Source organism: Rattus norvegicus, chromosome 20, assembly GCF_036323735.1.
Source record: "Rattus norvegicus strain BN/NHsdMcwi chromosome 20, GRCr8, whole genome shotgun sequence".
NCBI classification, from domain to species: Eukaryota; Metazoa; Chordata; class Mammalia; order Rodentia; family Muridae; genus Rattus; species Rattus norvegicus.
The window spans coordinates 30,998,123-31,017,500 of record NC_086038.1 but is presented as its reverse complement, the minus strand read 5'-3'; the positions used below and the strand labels follow the sequence as shown (position 1 = coordinate 31,017,500).

At 46.5% G+C, this 19,378-nt stretch overlaps 1 protein-coding gene, 1 long non-coding RNA gene and 1 pseudogene across 7 annotated transcripts in view; 1 reads left to right on the top strand and 2 right to left on the bottom strand.

Annotated features, from left to right (window-relative positions):
* The window catches only part of LOC134483919 (large ribosomal subunit protein eL39-like), an 887-nt pseudogene extending 348 nt beyond the window's left edge, over nucleotides 1-539 (bottom strand).
* Srgn (serglycin) overlaps nucleotides 1-19,378 on the top strand; it is a 36,789-nt gene that overhangs the window by 4,796 nt on the left and 12,615 nt on the right. Inside the window, exons 1-2 of one of the 3 annotated variants that reach the window (XM_039099046.2) lie at nucleotides 17,202-17,220; nucleotides 17,300-17,497. In XM_039099046.2, coding sequence (XP_038954974.1) covers nucleotides 17,217-17,220; nucleotides 17,300-17,497 — 202 coding nt within the window. In that variant the 5' untranslated portion in view covers nucleotides 17,202-17,216. Of the gene's footprint in view, nucleotides 1-17,201; nucleotides 17,221-17,299; nucleotides 17,498-19,378 lie in introns of those variants that run through there. The other 2 variants (XM_006256484.5, NM_020074.3) reach the window with 2 other exon arrangements.
* LOC108353232 (uncharacterized) lies at nucleotides 2,885-17,301 on the bottom strand. 4 transcript variants are annotated; one of them, XR_010061120.1, is made up of 5 exons: nucleotides 17,175-17,301; nucleotides 15,662-17,032; nucleotides 6,034-8,995; nucleotides 3,796-3,928; nucleotides 2,885-3,017 (listed from the first exon to the last, which is right to left on the bottom strand). It is a non-coding gene; the product is annotated as an uncharacterized LOC108353232 (long non-coding RNA). The 4 variants fall into 4 exon arrangements; XR_010061117.1 differs by having other exon boundaries at nucleotides 2,885-8,995; XR_010061119.1 differs by having other exon boundaries at nucleotides 2,885-8,995; nucleotides 17,121-17,274.

Genomic DNA, 19,378 nt, shown 5'->3' with positions numbered 1-19,378 from the left:
GATGGCGATCCCGGAGGAAAGGAAAGGGGGGGGGGGGGCCTGGTGATTTCTATGAGCCACTGTGATTGGCTGGCGGAACCTGGACGGAATGCATGTTCTGTGGGCATCTCTGAGTCAGAGAAAGACCCAGAGAGACAGAGAGAACACACACGGTCTGGGGTTAGGCTGCTTGTCTGGCATGTTTATCCGCAATATTGCAAAAATAAAATAATAATTTTATTATTATTATCAGGGAGGTTACCTGTAATTTCCAGCATAGGAGCCTAGACTTTCTAATCATGGCGTCATGAAGTCAGTTCTTCCCAAATAAAGGGGTTTAGTAGGATGGTTTAACAATAGCCTCGAACTCCTGATCCCCCTGACTCCTCCTAGGATTGTAGTCACGTATCTCGACTCCCAATTGTGTTTTTGTTTTGTTTTGGCTTTGTTTGTTTTTTGAGATAAGGTCTTGGCTTGTAGCCCAGGCTGGCCTATCTGATAACCAGCATTTGCCACCAAACCTGATGGGTTTTAGTAAATATATAACCAAATTCCGTATACCTCCAACCGTTTGAGCACGTAAGAGTAAGATCACAAAAAAAAAAAAAAAAAAAAAAAAAAAAAAAAAAAAAAAAAAACCTCCCTGGGGTTCACTGGGGTTTCTGGCCAGCCATCTTAGCCTACTGAGTGAACTACAAGCCAATGATAACCCCGTCTTGGAGCCAGGGGTTGAAAGCACTGACTTCCAGAGGACCTGCGTCTTGGTGTGGACTGCTGACTCTCATTAATCCACATACCCAACTGGATGGCCACTCAACTTGCAAGATTCCCCAGAGAATGGTATATGTCACAGGACACTGGGTTTTTTTCTTTTTCTTTTTCTTTTTTTTTTCCCCCGGAGCTGGGGACCAAACCCAGGTCCTTGCGCTTGCTAGGCAAGTGCTCTACCGCTGAGCTAAATCCCCAACCCCGACACTGGGTTTTTTGTTATTTTGTTTTGCTTTTTGGCTTTCAAGACAGGGTTCTTCTGCTCAATTTTGGAACTAGCTTTGCAGACCTTGAACTTAGAGATCACCTGCCTCCGGCTCCTGAGTGTTGTGCATCGCGCCCCCGCTGCCGCCGCCGCCGCACCGCTAGATGCTGGTTTCTTGTAGTGTTTTACTAGCAGTACACTAAGGCGAGTACATGCAACACCCCCCATAGCCTTGTGCAGCAGGTGACAGCGTCAACAGCTAGGAACAGAAGTGGAGCATCGCAAGAGTGACACTGTTGACAGCCAGCAGATATGCTAATGGGTAGAGAGCTGATGCCACGGAGTGCTAACAGGCCAGGGGCACTGCAACCCGACTCTCCTAGGGGCTGGGATGCAGCGGCGGTTGGAGTGTGTCTGATCAGCATGCACAAGCCCTGGGTTTGATTGCCACCACTGCATAAACCTGAAGTCTGGGAACGTGCCTGCGATCCCAGCCCTTGGGGGATGGATACGGAGATCTGAGGATGGGTGATTATTCTCAGTAGCATAGCAACTGAGTTTGAGGCTAGGGGCAAGACCTTATCCCAAAACAACAGGATCAACTCTACCCTTCTAACGTCTGTAAGGAGGTTAATCACGCCCTATTTACACAGGTATAGACACTGAGTTCAAGGAAGTTCATTAGGCTCCTGAGGGTACTCATGTGACAGATGGGGACAGTTCACTCTGCTCAGCTCTTTGTCCTCATGCTGTCTGTTAGTCACGGATCCAGCCATGCCTGAGCCTCAGGCACGGGGCACACTGAGAGCCCGCTGTATACCAGACAGGCCTTCCTCTGGTCCAGTGGTTCTCAACCATCCTAATGCTGTGACCCTTTAATACAGTTCCTCACGCCGTGGTGACCCCAGCCGCAAAGTTATTTTTGTTGCTACTTCATAACTGTAATCTGCTACTGTTATGGGCCAGTATATATTGTGTTTTCTGATGGTCTTAGGTGACCCCTGTGAAAGGGTCGTTTGGCCTCCCCACCCCCAAAAAGTTTTGAACCGAATTGCTCTGGTGGATCTCACGTGCTGATCACGTGGAGACAGGTGGGGTGGAGGGGCATGGACATCTATGAGATACTGGGCCAGCACACAAAGCTAGCCCAGCTTCAGTCTCCTCGACCTGGGAAGAGCAAGCATAGTGACTCCTACGTCATCGAGCTGGTCTGTCCTAAGGTAATAGTCTTCCGGCATAGGGAGTTGACACACAAGCAATCCGGTGTCTCAGGTCCCTCCCTATTCCTGGACTTGGACCCTCTGGGACCCGTGTCACTCACGCTCTGGGGGACCGGCCCTATCTCTGTTTCCCATAAACAAGCACAGGGGCATCCAAGGGCGCTATCAGGAAGAGCCTATCCCATGGATGGTCAGGGCAGGAGTAAGAGGTCTGCCTGGAAATTTCTGCACAGACATTCATGTTTGACTAGATGACTAGATGATTCTGGTTGTCAAGGGTTTGGAGATGGGAGGTTATCTCCCTCTCTCTCCCCCTCCCCTCCCTTCCCTCCCCTTCATCCTTCCCTCCTACCTCCCTCTGTGGAGAGGTCAGAGGGCAACCCTGGGTGTAGTTCCTCAGGCTGCATCCACCTGCTTTTGGAGACTCACGTGGTTTTGGTGTCTGGAACTTGTTGACTCAGATAGGCTGGTCAGCCAGCCGGGCCCCAGGGATCTGCCTGTCTCTACTTTCCCAATATGGGATTATAAGCATGAGTTACCAAACCCCGTTCTTTTGTTTATTTGGTTGATTGGTTTGGTTGGTTGGTTTTGGTTTTCAAAACAGGGTTTCTCTGTGTAGTCCAGGCTGGCCTTGAGCTCAGAGATATGCCTGCCCCTGCCTCCCAAATGCCTGGACTGAAGGTACGCGCCGCCATCACCACCCAGAGTAGGCTTTTTGTTTTTTCAAGTGTATTTTGTGGGAGCAAACTGGTCTTTGTGCTGATCCCCCTCCTCTCTGTACTTCAGCAAGCGGCTCTGTGTGCTGGGTGATTGATTGGTCTAGACTCTTCTTCATTCACTGAGACCTGGAAGGAAAGAGGTTCCACTCATGCCCCCCAGGATTTATCTGTTAGTCACAGATCCAGCCATGCCTGAGCCTCAGGCACGGGGCACACTGAGAGCCTGCTGTATACCAGACAAACCTTCCTCTGGTCCACTGGTTCTCAACCTTCCTAATGCTGTGATCCTTTAATACCCTCAGTCTCTTTAATCTATACTGTCCCAAAAACTTCAGAGAGAGAGAGAGAGGGAGAGAGAGAGAGAGAGAGTGTGTGTGTTAAATGCATTCATCTGTGAAAAGCTCAGAGATAAGCAGGGGCTGCCCTTGGTGTCTGTGGGTGATTTTAATTACACCAAGTCTGCAGCACAGAACAGAGTTGAACACACCCCTGTTTCCTCCCTCTTGTCAGCCAGCCTCAAACCCGCCTGCTTCACAAGCACATAGAGATGTGTGGTCAACTTGGCAGACGTGGTTGAAGAGGCGATCTTTCCTAGTACATAATAGGCCCTTCCTCACTTTCCCTTAAAAAAATAAAAAGCCTTTAATCCCAGCAATCGGGAGGCAGAAGTGAGTGGATTTCTAAGGTTGAGGCTAGCCTTGTTTACAGAGTGAGTACCAGAAACAGACAGGGCTATATAGTAAAACCCTGTTTTAACCCTGCCTCCAAAAAGAAGATGAGGAGGAGGAGGAAGTTGAAGAAGAAAAAGAAGGGTTTTTCTATTTCTCTTTTTAAAATAACATATTACTTTATTAATTTGTTCGTTTGTTTGTTTATAGTACACTGTCCCTGTCTTCAGACATACCAGAAGCGGGCATCGGATCCCATTACAGATGGTTGTGAGCCACCATGTGGTTGCTGGGAATTGAACTCAGGACCTCTGGAAGAGCAGTCAGTGCTCTTATCCGCTGAGCCATCCTTCCTGCCCACATTTCTCTCTTTTAAAGAAAAAAAATTTTTTTTTTAAGTTTTTATGAAACAGGGTCAGCTTTCCAGCTCAGGCTGACCTAGAACTAAAGATCTTCCTGCCTCTGCCCCTGAGTGGGTTTGAGATTTCTCTAAAAAAATGTTGCTATTTTTTCCCTTCCAACTCCCCACTTATCTACAGTCTGTGGTCAGCTGCCTTAAGTTCTTCCCTTTCCCTTGTGTCTTCTGGGAGTTCTGCCTACAGCTGGGGCTATCCATGTCTCTTTGGGCCCTTATTGCTGGCTCCCTCTGAGAAAGATGAATTACATCTAGAACTCTGTGTGGCGAAAACAGCATTCTACTCAGGGACACAGCAGCTAACTCCTGTGGTGTGTATTGTTTGATCCTAACAGTGTTTCATGACCCTGTTTAAGAGACGGGAAACCCGGGCTGGAGAGATGGCTCAGGGATTGAAAGTAATTATGCATCCTGAGGACCCCAGTTAAGTTCCCTGCCACCACAATGGAATAACACACAAGGGTCTCAAGCCAGCTACAGGGGATCTGACGTCCTCTTCTGGCCTCTCCAGGCACTGGAACACACTCGTGTGTGCACAAACACGTATAAAACTTCTAAGAAATTGAATATTTAAAAAGACGCGGTGGTGCATGCCTTTTAATTCCAGCCCATGTGAGGCAGAGGGCAGGCAGATTGAGGCCAGTCTGGTCTACAGAGCAAGTTCCAAGATAGCCAAGGCTACACAGAGAAACTCTGTCTCCAAAAACAAACAAACAAACAGACAGACAAAAAACAGGGAAAAAAACCCCAACCCATTTGTTTGGTTAACAAACAAATGACAGAGAAACCAAGACAAAAATGGCTGCGATCACAGGGAATCCATGCAGTCTCCCTAGCAGCCCTGGGTCGCAGTCACGTCGTTTGACTCCAATGTTACAGTTCATGGTTTAGAAAAGCAGTGAAGTCTTGGTCCTGTAAACATCACTGTTTTTCTTCCTGCTCCCCTTTGATCCCTCCCTCCATTCTCCTCTATTCTAGTTTTAAGGCAGGGTTTCATTTGGCCCACACTATCCTTGAATTCATTATTCAGGGAAAGCCGGTCCTTGAACTCCTGATCCTCCTGCCTTTGCCACCCCAGTGCTGGGATTACAGGAGGCAGCCACCATGCCTGGCCTCTTTTCATTTTGGAAGATCTGTCACTCCCAAGGTAGAGATTCCAAACTCCCCCCCTGGTTACATTGTGCTGGTTCATCTTCTAAATGAGGCATTGTTTAAACATCTGATTGAAGTCTCCTGGACTCCACATAGACATATTTTCTCAAGCCCCATCACCTGTGGAGAGGGAGAACCCGCAGACAGGCCCTGCCTTTCAAGACTTGAAAACAATCTCAGGGTGGCTGGAAATCTGTCCAAAGCATTCTTCTATGCAGCGAGGGGGACCTGGCTCCTTTCCCTGGGCTGATCTGCTGTCGCCAGCCCAAGGAAAGCATTAGTGTTGCCCAGGTGCGCCCTCTTACTGCTCATGTATTGGGCTGGAATCGTGCCCAGGGATACCCTGGGGGCAAACCACACTGGGGTCTTCAGTCCCTGTTTGGAATTTTATTTGTGTTTAGTGTTTTGTTGTTCTTGTTGTTTTCCCTGGCCTACCTTTCTTCCTTCCTTCCTTCCTTTTTTTTATTTTTCTTTCTTTGTTTTTCTTCTCTTTTTGTAGGACAGGATATGGCCATGTAGACCAGACTGACCTGCCACTTGCTTTGATCCTCAGAGCCAACCACCTGTAACGCCAGCTCCAGGGTATTGGATGCCTCTGGCTGCTGGGCACCTTCATACACAGGCACACACACCCACACATGAACACACATAGAAAAAACACAGTTAAAAATCAAAAAAAAGGGGGCTGGGGATTTAGCTCAGTGGTAGAGCGCTTACCTAGGAAGCGCAAGGCCCTGGGTTCGGTCCCCAGCTCCGAAAAAAAGAACCAAAAAAAAAAAAAAATCAAAAAAAAGGTGTTTAGATTCAAGCCCCAGGTCCTCCCAACATTTTATACAGATGAGAGTTTATTTTGAGCCCAAGGGCCTAACATGTCAGGTACTCTGGGGAGTGTGGAAGAGACACACACCTTGATCTTGCTCAGAGGTCCCTGCTGTATGAATTTCTGGACATTAAGCACAGGCTAGACCGTTTCCATCTCAGGGCTTGTGAGCATCTGCTGCAGGCAGGGACTCTCCTAGGCTTTTGAAAACACATCCGATTCCTTTCTCCTGTGCTTGGCATCCTACACGCATGGCAGGGGATGAGTTAATGCTTTAGGGAAGGCTGGGGAAGAAAGCAAGTGGGCATGGCTCCCTCAAGAAAAGGATGTAGGTGAGGTCAAAGTACTAGTGAGGTGTCTGGGCCTACTTCCATAAAAAGACAACATTTCAGCCAGGGTTAGGGACTCAGCCTGTCAGGATAATGGGGCTAAGAGCCTTTTAGGTCTGGAGAGCAGCCAGAGTCTACAAGAAATAAAATCCAACCCAAACAGCAGGAAGGGGGCCACCCAAAAGATAAGGAGTCTGAGGAGGGGCCAAAGGAAGGGAGGAAGATGCTAATTGTATTGTAATTCTCCTGTGGGTAGGGATGATTTACCCCATCCTAGACCAGCTCTGTGCAAGGCCCCGGGCTAACGGAAATCAGACCAATGTGGCTTGTGGAAAGAGCTCCTATCCCAGCTCTTTCACAAGTGTGCATGGCCTTGAGTAAGCAGCTGCTTCTCTATTGGGCCTCAGTGGTCTTCATGTACAGGAGATGCCCAGATCCTATCACCACAGCATTTGGGAGGCTGAAGCAGAACGATATAGGCCAGCCTGGGCTATATAATAGCCACATAGGCCCTGTCTGAAAACAAACAAATGAACATACATTGGGCTGCTCACTGACCTTCAATGTCCTTAATAATGATGATAACTGTGCATAAAGCAATATGTGCAGTGTATATGTATGCTTGCATGTGTGTGCACATGCATGTGTGTGTGCATTTATGTGTATATGTGCATGCATGTGTATATGTGTGTGTGCATTTATGTGTATATGTGCATGCATGTGTATATGTGTGTGTGCATTTATGTGTATATGTGCATGCATGTGTATATGTGTGGGCATACATGTGTATAGTGTATGTATGTGTATATGTATGTGGGCATACATGTGTATATGTGCATGCATGTGTATATGTGTGTGCATACATGTGTATACATGCATTCATGTGTATATGTGTGTGCATACATGTGTATACATGCATTCATGTGTACATGTGTATACATGCATGCATGTGTATATGTTTCACCCCGGATATCCTCAGTCCTTTGTTCCTTTGAGAGACTAGGTCCTACCTGGTGCAGCCTAGCTTTAAACTAGGGTGCTATAGCCCAGGCCCTACCTCAGCTTCCCAAGCAACTAGAATTATAAGAATTAATGGCACTATAGTCAGTATTGAAACTTTTCTGTTTTGTTTTCTTGAGACAGGGTCTCACTTTATAGTCCAGGCTAACCTCAGACTCACTATGTAGCTGAGGACAACCTGGAACTCCTGGTCTTTCTATTTATATGTCTCAAATGTTGGTGTTATAAGTGTGTAATGCAGTGCTCAGCCTGCTACCCTTGAAACTTAAAAAGTGTGTGTGTGTGTGTGTATGTGTGTATGTGTATGTGTGTGTGTATGTGTGTGTATGTATGTGTATGTGTGTATGTATGCCTGTGTGTATGTATGTGTATGTGTGTATGTATGCCTGTGTGTATGTGTGTGTGTATGTGTGTGTATGTGTATGTGTGTATGTGTATGTGTGTATGCCTGTGTGTATGTGTATGTGTATGTATCTGTATGTGTGTGTATGTGTGCATGTATGTGTGTGTATGCTTGTGTGTATGTGTGTGTATGTATGTGTATGTGTGTGTATATATGTGTGTATGTATATGTGTGTATGTGTTTGTGTGTGTATGTGTATGTATGTGTATGTATGTGTGTGTATGTGTGTATGTGTGCATGTATGTGTGTGTATGCCTGTGTGTATGCCTGTGTGTATGTATGTGTATGTGTGTATGTATGTATGTGTGTGTGTATATATGTGTATGTGTATTTGTGTGTGTATGTATGTGTATATGTGTATGTATGCCTGTGTGTTTGTGTGTGTATGTGTATGTATGTGTATGTATGTGTATGTGTGTGTATGTGTGTATGTGTATGTGTGTATGTATGTGTATGTGTGTGTGTATGTGTGTACGTATGTGTATGTGTGTGTAAGTTGGTTCTCTCCTTCCACCGAGTTGGTTCTGGGGTTAACTCAGGTCATTACCTTGGTGGCAAGTTACCAGCTGAGCCATCTCAGAACCTTTGCATTGAGACTTTAGCATTCAATACAAAACCATCTGACTTGGTTTGAGGAAAAGACAGGCAAGAGTTAGTCTTTGGTCAGGAAAAAAAAGTCCAGGAGAGCCAGGCAGGACGGGAGGTCCGTGGAGAGGGGGCGAGCTGAGCACGGGTTGATCCTAGAGCTGAAATTTAATAAATAAAAGGTGAATGCCCTCTTCCCACTGCAACATATAGTTTTCATTGTGGAAAGGTTCTTCTGCAAGCAGTTAACTGTCTGTCCGTTGGGAAGGTTTGGAAAGTATTGTGCAAATGGTGTGGGGGAGGTGGGGGTGGGGGATGTCTTTGCCAAAAAAAAAAAAAAAAAAAAACCAAAAAAATCAACAACAAAAACCTTGCAAATGTCTAACCTTTAGACAATAAGGACACTGGTGGCTCACACACCACCGAAGACTCGCCGTAGTAGGACATGCTTCCATCAGTCAGCTCCACTCTGGGTTTCTTTGCTCACAACAGACAGGGGCATCTCTGTTGGTGTTTTGCTTTGAGAGGGTCTCACTTTGTAGTCCTGGCTGGCCTCGAACTCACAGAGATGCGCTTGCCTCTGCCTCCTCAAGTGCTGGGATTCAAGGTGTGAGCTCACTGTGCTAGGTAACATGTTTGTTTTTCCACTACCAGGGCAGAGGTGAGACGGACTTGCTGGGAGAATAGAGCTAATCAAGGAAATGCCTTCCTCCTAAAAAAAAAAAAAAAAAAAAAGAGTCCATGCAAGGACCACAAATGGGCCGTATGAGGTCCGGGGGTCAGACTTCAACCTCTTTTTGACTCAGTTTCCCTGTCTGCATCGTAGGTATGAGCATGGTCCCTAAGGGTTGCAAGTGCGGTTTAGTTGGTAGAGCATTGCAGGAAGCTCTCAGGTCCATCCTCAGTTCTGCATAGACTTTGTGTTCCCACACGCCCGTAATCCCAACCCTTGAGAGATGGAGGCAGGGGAATCAGGAGCTTGAGGGAGTTGGGGGCCAGGCTGGGCTATACGAGACTCCATCTCAAAAAGCTTCAAATCAAATAAACCTACCAATCTAATCAAATATTATATATATATGAATCCTGAGTTGGATTTGTCCCATTTCATGCCCTTGGCAGCCATAAGTGTCCTCCATGTTGAAGAGTTTGGTCCTAAACAATAGAATAGCTCTTCACAGTGGGCTTGGGTGGGGTGCTTAGCAACACACAGACACCCCCACCCCACCCCCAATCACAATATGGTCACCAGAAAGGCCTCTGAGATGAGTCTTCTTGGTCGTATGAAATATGAAGGGTCTTATAACAAACTTTATGGTTCCAAGGTTGAGGTTTCGCACTAAACTATGCCGAGCAAGTTTCGTGTGCCTGTATTCACTTATATCGGGTTTTTGTTCTTTCTTCCTTGGCCTTACTCCAGCCCTTCACCTCAGCCTGTCTTGGCTATTCATTCATTTATTTTTATAGATAGGTCTCATTGCATCGTTCTGGCTGGCCCAGAACTCAGTACGTAGCCTAGGGTGGCCTCAAACTCAGATCTGCCTGCCTCCGTCTCTCCTCCCCCATGCTAGGATCAAAGCTGTGCACCATTAGGCCTAGCATGAGGATATTTTTGTTTTTTGAGACAGGGTCTCATTCTAGGCAGGGTGGTCTTGAACTCATAGCTCTCCTCCCGCCTCACATGCTCTGGGATTACAGATGGAATCCATTATACTCAATAGTACTTTCCTTTTTTTTTTTTTAAGATTTATTTACTTATATTATGTATGTGACCACACTGACCTTGACCCAGCAGAAGAGAGGGCATCAGATCCAATTACAGATGATTGTGAGCCACCATGTGGTTTGGAAGAGCAGCAAGCGTTCTTAACCATGGAGCCAGCCCCTCAACTCTTGCCTTGAGGATTAATTTTTTTTTTCTTTTCTTTTTTTTGGGGCTGGGTACCCAACCCAGGGCCGTGTGCTTCCTAGGCAAGCGCTCTACCACTGAGCCAAATCCCCAACCCCGAGGATTAAATTTTAAACTCACCGCTGTGGGTCATGGTGTTAATGACATTCTCTATGAAGGAGCAAAGGCTGGACAAGTTTCAGTTGGAGAGGACTGGGGTTGAGACCCACTGTCATGACAACGGCACGGGTGCTTTGTGATGTAGGGTGCCATATCCCATTGACCCATCACAAATGAATTACCCATCACTCCCCAGGCCACTGTGGAGTCTCCCTCACCTCCACGTCTGCTTGTGGGCTCTCTGTGAGTCACAGCTCACCCACTGCAGGACGATAGAGGGTCACATAGCCTTCACATAGCCTTCACAAAGAGCACATTCAGAACTCCAGTACAGCTCCCGAAGAGTGCGTTCCATGCTCACGGCATCATAGAGCTGAAAGGTCAGGAGTAAAGTTGCTTGGGGATCAGTTCTACTAAAATGTAATGTGCTGGATGTGACAGCTCATGCCTGTAATCTCAGCACCTGGAAGTCCGAGGCAGGAGAATTGCTGCAAGTTCCGGTCTAGCCTGTGCTAAAGACTAAGACCTCATTTCAAAAAACGAGGAAAAGAAAGTTATTGGTTTGTTTTTTTTTTTTAAGAAAATGAATGGGTTTTTAAATGTTCACACTTCAAAGATGTGCATGAAATAGTGCTGCGGCACCTGTACCAGCATGTGCTCTAACACACACACCACACACACACACACACACACACACCACACACCACACACACCACATACACACACACCACACACACACCACACACACACACACCATACACACACCACACACACACCACACACACACCACACACACACCACACACACACCACACACACACCACACACACACACACACACCACACACACACCACACACACACACACACACACACACCACACACACACCACACACACACCACACACACACCACACACACACACACACACACACACACACACACACACTATGGGATTTGCCTTCATCAACTGTCAGCAGAGACCAAGGTAGTGGCGTGGGGGTTATAATGAGTGGAAGGAATATTTGGGGATCCCTGTGGGAGCTGAGAAAGGCTAGCATTGGACAGGAAAGCTGTCAGAAGAGGTTCCTCAGGGTCTGAGCCTTCAGGGAGCCCTGTGAACTCAAGCGGCTTAGCTAATAGTGGCCTCCTTAGCCAAAGTTAGCCACTGAGTGGGAAGAGCACAGGCTGGGGTCCAGACACACTCAGTACGTGTATTCCGGCTGAGCGACTCCATATTTGGGAATATAAAACATGGGCACACTTAGAAATTCCGCAGACCTGCTCTGCTCGCCCATCCTCACCAGTGCAAAAGGAGAATGAGCTCACCCTCTCTCTTTAGAGAACCACCCTGTGAGCCAATGCAAACACAGCCCTCCTTGGTCTTCTCTGAAGGTAGGATGTACCTGGGGGACGCCTCGATTGACTAAGGTTGGGCCCTCCCCGCCCCCCATCTCCCCATCTGTCTTTTTGAGACGTATTTGAATGTCATTCTTGCAATCCCTTATGAGTTAGTTGAAGTAGGTCTCATTTTCCTGTCTTCAAGTTCTTGGCAAAAGAGTCGAAGTGGAAGGGACCTCACTTTCACCCCCGTGAGTGAATGTGAGTATTTCCGTGGATGTTCCCAAAATCGGAGGACACTTCGCTTGTGACACAGCAGGATTGTTTGGCCCCCCCAAATGTTCTTTCTCTGCAGTTATCCTGACCACAGTGATTCCCAGCTCCACTGCCTTGAGGTAAATAATAACAATAGTAGTTACTGTTATTGCTGTCAATCTCAGGTTGACTGTCCGGACTCATGCTCTGCCACTAACCTGTGCTCACAAGCCCTAAGAACATTTCTTTTACAGGTGTGTTTTAAGGCCTGGTCTCTGGCCTGATTGCTTTAGTCTCATCGAGCTCCAAGAGAAGCTAGCCAAGGCTTGCTCTCTATTAAATTTTATTTATTTATTTATTTATTTATTTACTTTTGAGACAGGGTTTCTCTGTGTAGCCCTGGCTGTCCTGGAACTCACTCTGTAGACCAGGCTGGCCTTGAACTCAGAGATCTGCCTGCCTCTGCCTCCCCAGTGCTGGGATTAAAGATGTGTGGCACTGTGCTTAGCTTTTAAAAATATTTTTTCCTTTTTTTTTTCTTTTTTTTTTTTTCGGAGCTGGGGACTGAACCCAGGGCCTTGCACTTGCTAGGCAAGCGCTCTACCACTGAGCTAAATCCCTAACCCCTTAAAAATATTTTTACTTAGCTTATTTCCTATATGTGACCCACATGCATGTGTGTGCACCATGTGTGTGCCTGGTGTCTGCAGGAGCCAGAGGTGGGCATCAGATCCCCTGGAACTGGAGTTACAGACGCTTGTGAGCCACTATGTAGGTGCTAGAAATCAAACCCAGGCCCTCGGGAAGAGTAGCCAGTGTTATTAACTGCTGAGCCATTTCTCTAGCCTCTAAAATAGCTTTTTTTTTTAAGTCTTTTTTTTTTTTTTTGTAAACTATCAAAATGATTTGCGGGGAGAGAGATACTAGATCAGTTTCAAGAACCCACATGTTGGCTGACAGCTCTGTAACTATAGGTCCAAGGGATCTGATGACACCTCCTTGGGCACTAGACACACACAGTGCACATACATATAACATACATACATACAAATACATACACACATACATACATATATGTAGGCACACATTCATACACACAAAAAAAATCTTTTAAAAAACCCACTTTTGGGGGTTGGGGATTTAGCTCAGTGGTAGAGCGCTTGCCTAGGAAGCGCAAGGCCCTGGGTTCGGTCCCCAGCTCCACAAAAAAAGAACCAAAAAAAAAAAAAAAACCCCACTTTTGGGCTGGAGAGATGGCTCAGCGGTTAAGAGCACTGACTGCTCTTCCAGAGGTCCTGAGTTCAATTCCCAGCAACCACATGGTGGCTCACAACCATCTGTAATGGATCTGATGCCTCTTCTGGTGTGTCTGAAGACAGCTACAGTGTACTCATATATAATAAAATAAATATTTAAAAAAAATAAATAAATAAAATAAAAAACCCACTTTTCGGGGTTGGGGATTTAGCTCAGTGGTAGAGCGCTTGCCTAGCAAGCGCAAGGCCCTGGGTTCAGTCCCCAGCTCCAAAAAAAAGAAAAAAAAAACCCACTTTTCTAGGGTCTCAGGATAGCTCAGTGGTTGAACCCTGATCCAGCAAGAACAAGGACCAGGGCTTTTGTGCACTCCTTTAATCTCACTTGGGAGACAGAGGCAGGAAGGTCTCTGCTGGTTCAAAGCCAGCCTAGTCTGTTGTGTTGCAAGTTTGAAATTCTACCCTAGGGTTGGGGATTTAGCTCAGTGGTAGAGCACTTGCCTAGCAAGCGCAAGGCCCTGGGTTCGGTCCCCAGCTCCGAAAAAAAGAAAAAAAAAAAAAAAAGAAATTCTACCCTAGCTGCCATCAAAGAGATAGGGAGATTGTCTCCTAGATCTCTGGTGTGTGAGTTTCCGAGGAATGAAGCCAGGCTCCCTTGCGTGCTAGACAGACACTCTGTTCTTATCAGCGCTACCGTTACCCCAGTGACCATAGACTTCCAGTAGCAGCTCACTAAGGGAGTCTGTTCCTTTTTTTTTTTTTTGTGCTTGCAGTGAAGACAAGGGCGGGGGGGGGGGGGGAGGAAGAGGCTTAGAGTCTAGCACAAAATAAGGACCAACCAAAGTGTAGTAATTTAATTGGTCAATGCGGTCAGCCCCGGAGATGGAAATGAAAAGGCCGTTGACCTGCTTAATGTGCTGTGGTTACACGTTAAGGAGAGAGCACTTCCTCCTTCCTCCGTGACTGGCAACTCTAATCCAATGATCCAATGCCAAGTACTTCCGACTTAATTTTGGGTTCTTTGGGGCATACAAGGAAACAGGAGTGAGGCTGGATTGGGAAGTCTGGACAGTGCTGGGCTGTGTTACGGTGCACATGGAGAGCACACGCCTGTAGTCCCAGCACTGGAGAAGTTGAGGCAGGTGGACCGTGAGTTCAGGGTCATCCTCAGGTACATGGTGAGTTCAAGGCTAGCCTGAGCTACCAGAGAGCCTGCCTCCAAGAAAATAAATGACTGCCTGTGGTGGCCCATGCCTTTACTCCCAGTGCATAGGAGACCAGGGCGAGAGGACCTCTCTGAATCTGCCCAGCTTGGCCCACGTAGTAAGTTCCAGACTCATCAGTGAGTGGAGACCTTGAACTTGGGTAGGTCGCATATGCCAGAGGAAGCTGAGCCCTCTGGCAATAAAAAGTGATGAAGAGGGTCCCAGTGTGCTGGGTGCCATGGGCAGCTTTGAACTGCCAGGGGCAGGGCATGGCTTTAGTAATCTCTGGGGTGGGAAGTAACAAGGGGTTTATCATTCAATTTCTTTTTTTTTCTTTTCTTTTTTCTTTTTTTCAGAGCTGGGGACTGAACCCAGAGCCTTGCACTTGCTAGGCAAGCGCTCTACCACTGAGCCAAATCCCCAACCCTTCAATTTCTTCCTAAAAGTCTCCAACTGAGGCCCTGGGTTCGGTCCCCAGCTCCGAAAAAAAGAAAAGAAAAGAAAAAAAAAAGTCTCCAACGGAGACTGCCGGTGATAGCACACACAGGTAGATCTCTGAGTTCGAGGCCAGCCTGATCTACAGAGTGAGTGCCAAGACAGCCAGAGCTATGCAGACAAACCCTATCTTAAGAACAAAGCAAAATCTCCAACTGCTGACCTTTTCTAAGCAATCACTAACTGATTTTTAATTAGAAAAGATGATTAGGGCTGGAGAGGTGGCTCAGCGGTTAAGAGCACTGGCTGCTCTTCCAGAGGTTCTGAGTTCAAATCCCAGCAACCACATGGTGGCTTGCAACCATCTGTAATGAGATCTGATGCCCCCTTCTGGTGTGTCTGAAGACAGCGACTTACTCGTACACTTACATAAGTAAATAAATCTTAAAAAAAAAAAGAAAAGAAAAAGAAAAGACTTCCCTTTCACACATCAATCTGATTTTCTTCTCATTGTCCATGTATCTCTCGATTATAGTTTGGAGCACCTGAGTCCTAGAACAGGTCTGACCACTCACAGGAGAGCGTGAGAAGAGAGGACTAGAGTCAGGAGCCCAGGGTTATCCTTGGCTACACAACAGGTTCAAGGCCAACAGGGGATACATGAGACCCTGTCTCAATAAATGTATAAGGAAGTAAATTAAAAAAAAAATCCCCATGACTCAGCAGCAGAAAAAAAAAACTCCAAGTGAGAAAATCTCCCAATGTACTTTCAGGTACAATTCGTGTTTCTTTGAGTTTTATTTCTGTGGCTGGGACAAACTCCCTCGACAAAAAGCAGCTTGGGGAAGAAAGGGCTCGTATTCTAGCTCATGCTTCCAGTGTACTTACAGTGCATCATGGTGAGGAAGTCGAGGCAGTGTGAACTTGAAGCAGCCGGTTGCACCACATCCACAGTTCAAAGCCGAGAGGGACTCTATGCTCCTCCAGATCCCAGATCATGCTGCCTACTGTGGGCTGGATCTTCCCACATCAAATCATCAAGACAACCCCCCTCAGGCCGGTCCATGGCCAGCCTGATCTGGGTATCCCTCTCTGAGACTCCCTTCCCACGTGATTGTAGGTTGTGCGAAACTGACTAAACTAGCCATCATTATTTCTAATTGCCTTGGAGGTGCCGTGGGAAACTTACTGAAGCTGTTAGCATGATCTTTGGTTTTGTTATCAGGGCTTTAATTGAAGCTTATCATGAAAAGGGAGAAAGACAGAGGGGCGAAAAGCCATCAGATACTGATATTCCACACAGGGCGGATGCTAGGGCTGTGTGCGGTTTGGTTGCTACAGTTGAGGATTCCTAGGCTCTGAGGGGGCTTCTGAGGAGAGTCCGCTGTGTTCCGTTTTCTCCATCAGGGCTCCTGAGCTATTAGCTTCTAAGGCCGGTCCTTATCAGGAAATGCTAAGGAATTAGCAGGAAGCCCAGAACAAGGGATGGGAAACTCCTCCCACCCATCAAAGGATGGCCAAGGGGCAGGAATGTAAAATGAAAAGTGGGCGGGAATCCGACCAGCTTAGGAAAAAGTACCCCGCAGTGGGGAGTGGTTGAGTCTTCAGAGCAAAGCTGTCTCGCTACAGATACAGTGTGAACCACCCTTACTGGGAGGCTGGCACGGAGCAGCCATTCCCCGAAGCCCTGCGGTCTCCAGGGCCAGGGAACGGCTAGTCCATTAAGAACAGGAGTACGTGTGTGTCTGTTTTCACGTTCCGCAGCCCTCTGAGGGGGGAACCTGCCCTCCTCGGTCCTGATTTTTGCCTTACTCAAGGCCAGAAAGAAAAAAAAATCAAAGTAAACAAACAAACAAAAACAGGAAAAAAAGATGAAAACATACCTGATCTCAGTCCCTTGGGAGCAGCCGACCTAAAGAAGTAGGGGGAGGCTAAGTTTGTTTTTCTATTTATTTGTTTGTTTTTGTTTGTTTAACCTTTTATTTTAAAACCGAAGTCTTCGCTTATTTGTGAGGTACAGAGAAAGCCAGGAATCCAGTGAAACTACTGAAACCAAGCAGACACTGGGTGTTAACCGAGACCACTCATCCTGGGGGCTGAGAACCCGGCACGGAATGTTCCCTGCTTGCGCCTGACGCCTGACTCGGTGCGCCCAGCTCCGAGGTGCTTTGATGTGCGCTGTGGACGAGCCGGTGGTACCCGAGCGAGCTCTTCCCGCACCAGTTCTCAAACTGCCGAGTCCTCCGTTTAGATTGTTACCTGAAGAAAGGGAGGAAAAAAAATAAATAAAGTGTACGGAACGCTGACTCGGCTTTTTGATTGGAAAAACTTTTTTTTTTAAACTAACATGCAAACGACAGATGGCAGAACTTTTTGGAAAAAGAAAAAAAAAAATAACTACACAACAATCGCTCGGGGCGGGGGAGTCCGGGGGAGTTTCATCATGGGTATGAACAGTTTCTTTTTTTCTTCGCAACTTTCTTCTTCTTTCTGAGTGTTGATGCGGACCTTTTTCTATTTGTTCAGGAAACTGTGACGTGTGTTCTTGGGCAGGGTCTGAGGTTTTGGAACCTCTTTCTAAAAGGGACAGAGAGAGCACCCTGCTGCATTTGCTAATCAAGAGGCTGCGAGGGGCTGAGCTGGTCAGGATGCGGCAGGTTCCTGTGGGCACCAGGCTTGTCCTGGCTCTCGCCTTCGTCCTGGTTTGGGGATCTTCAGTTCAAGGTAAGAGACCCAGGATCTTTACCGTCTATTCTCCGCTATGAAGGCATCAGCATCTGCACAAGTGATTGTCTTCATCTGAAGGGGCAGGATGTCCTCCTGTGGGAGAGGAGGTAAAGGATTTGAGGTGCCTGAACTTCCTCGTGTGAGTTCACTTGAGTTTGGTCTTAAAAAAAGAACAAAACAAAACAAAAAAAAAAACAAAACAAAACAAAACAAAAAACAACTCTAAGGCAAGCGGCAGCCCTAAAACCTGTCAGGATGACTGAAAGGTGTTCTTATTTTTGGATAAAGATGTGTACTTAAAGCATTCAAGAAATAAATGGGAAGTTACCCAACTGATCTACAGAGATAGTGGTATCATAGAATTTTCTAGAATAGCATCCTATCTCTGAGTTGTCTGCATGAACTCCATCTTTTGCTTCATTTTGACATAGGCTCTCATGTATGGTAAGATGGTCTTCAATTTGCTGTACAGCTGAAAAGGACCTGGAGTTTCTCACCCTCTTGCTTCCATCTCGGAAGTGCTGGGATAACAGGCGTATGTCTCCATGCCGGGCTCCACCTTAGAGTGGATTCTGATGCCATTGCTATTTTAACAGTGAGAGAGGCTTTTTTTTAATTGGGTTAAATTTAGCTATTTTTACTTTCTTCTTAAGCCCGGTTCTTACCAAACATTCAATTTTGGCTAGGCATGGCTGATGCTAACTCCAAAACAATCAAATTTTAAAGACGGCCCAAGGAATGTTAGCATGTGTGCTCTCTCTCGTTCAGAAACAGCCCACTTGAAAACCTCTCCGTAAATCTGACCGTCTTTTACAACTGTTCAGTCACGCTGAATCGACCTAAAGCTTTTCCTAAGAAGATGGAAAGTTTGTAAAACAAACAACCAACAACAAAAAAAGTACAATTTCTTCTCCTTGATATTTAAGAAACTGTGTCTAGATGAGGCCTGATAAGTAAGTGACCGAGTTTATGGCTAAAAAAACATAAAGTTCCCTCAAATGGTGAGGGAAATGTTGAGTCACAGTGGCATGCATGTCCTGGGGTTTCTTCGAAGTGACTCCTAGCTATGGTGTTCTTACTTCCGGCTGAAACAAAATCTCACAGGTTACCTCAGAAATTCCTTACATGCTGGAAGTTCGTGTTTTTAGCAGGTTATGTTAACGCTGGAGGAAAACAGGAAGTGACCTTGCTAAGGCTCTCTTCTATTTATGTAGCTTTGTGATAGCGTCGAGTACACCCAGGGCCTCATGCATGCCCAGGTCTCTACCACTCAGATAGAGCCCCACTTCTCTCTTTGACTCAGAGTTCAAGTTTACTCGGATCTTTCAGGGGAAAACCTTTGGCTTGAAGTAATGAGTCCCCAGGAACCATGTGCTCTGACAAGATAGACAACCGTGAATTTCGCATTTGTGACACCCGGGGTGACCAGTTGGCTCTGGGTGTATCTCTACCAGAGATGTGTATGTAAGCCTTTCAGTTGCAAAAGTTCCCAGAAACGTCAATTACACTGAAAACAAATCTTTGTATATTTCATCATGAGCAAGAAATTAGGAAGGAGTCAGGCTGGGTGGCTTATGAGGCACTCAAGAAGCAGAAGCAAGAAGAACTTTGAATTTAAGGCCAGCAGAGTCTACACAGTTCCAGGACAGTCAGTGCTACACAAAGAGACCCTATCTCAAAAACAAACAAATAAAAACCAAAGAGCCTGGGGAGGGGAAGGGAGGAGAGGGTGTGGATGAGGCTGTCTGTTATGTCATGGTTGATTTAGCTTTCATTTTAGAAACGGAAGCAAAGAAAGACAATGAATGAACCAAAAATCTAGGGTGTTTCCAAGGGGCTCTTGGCTCAATGCCCCATGCTCATCTCTGAACGTGAACA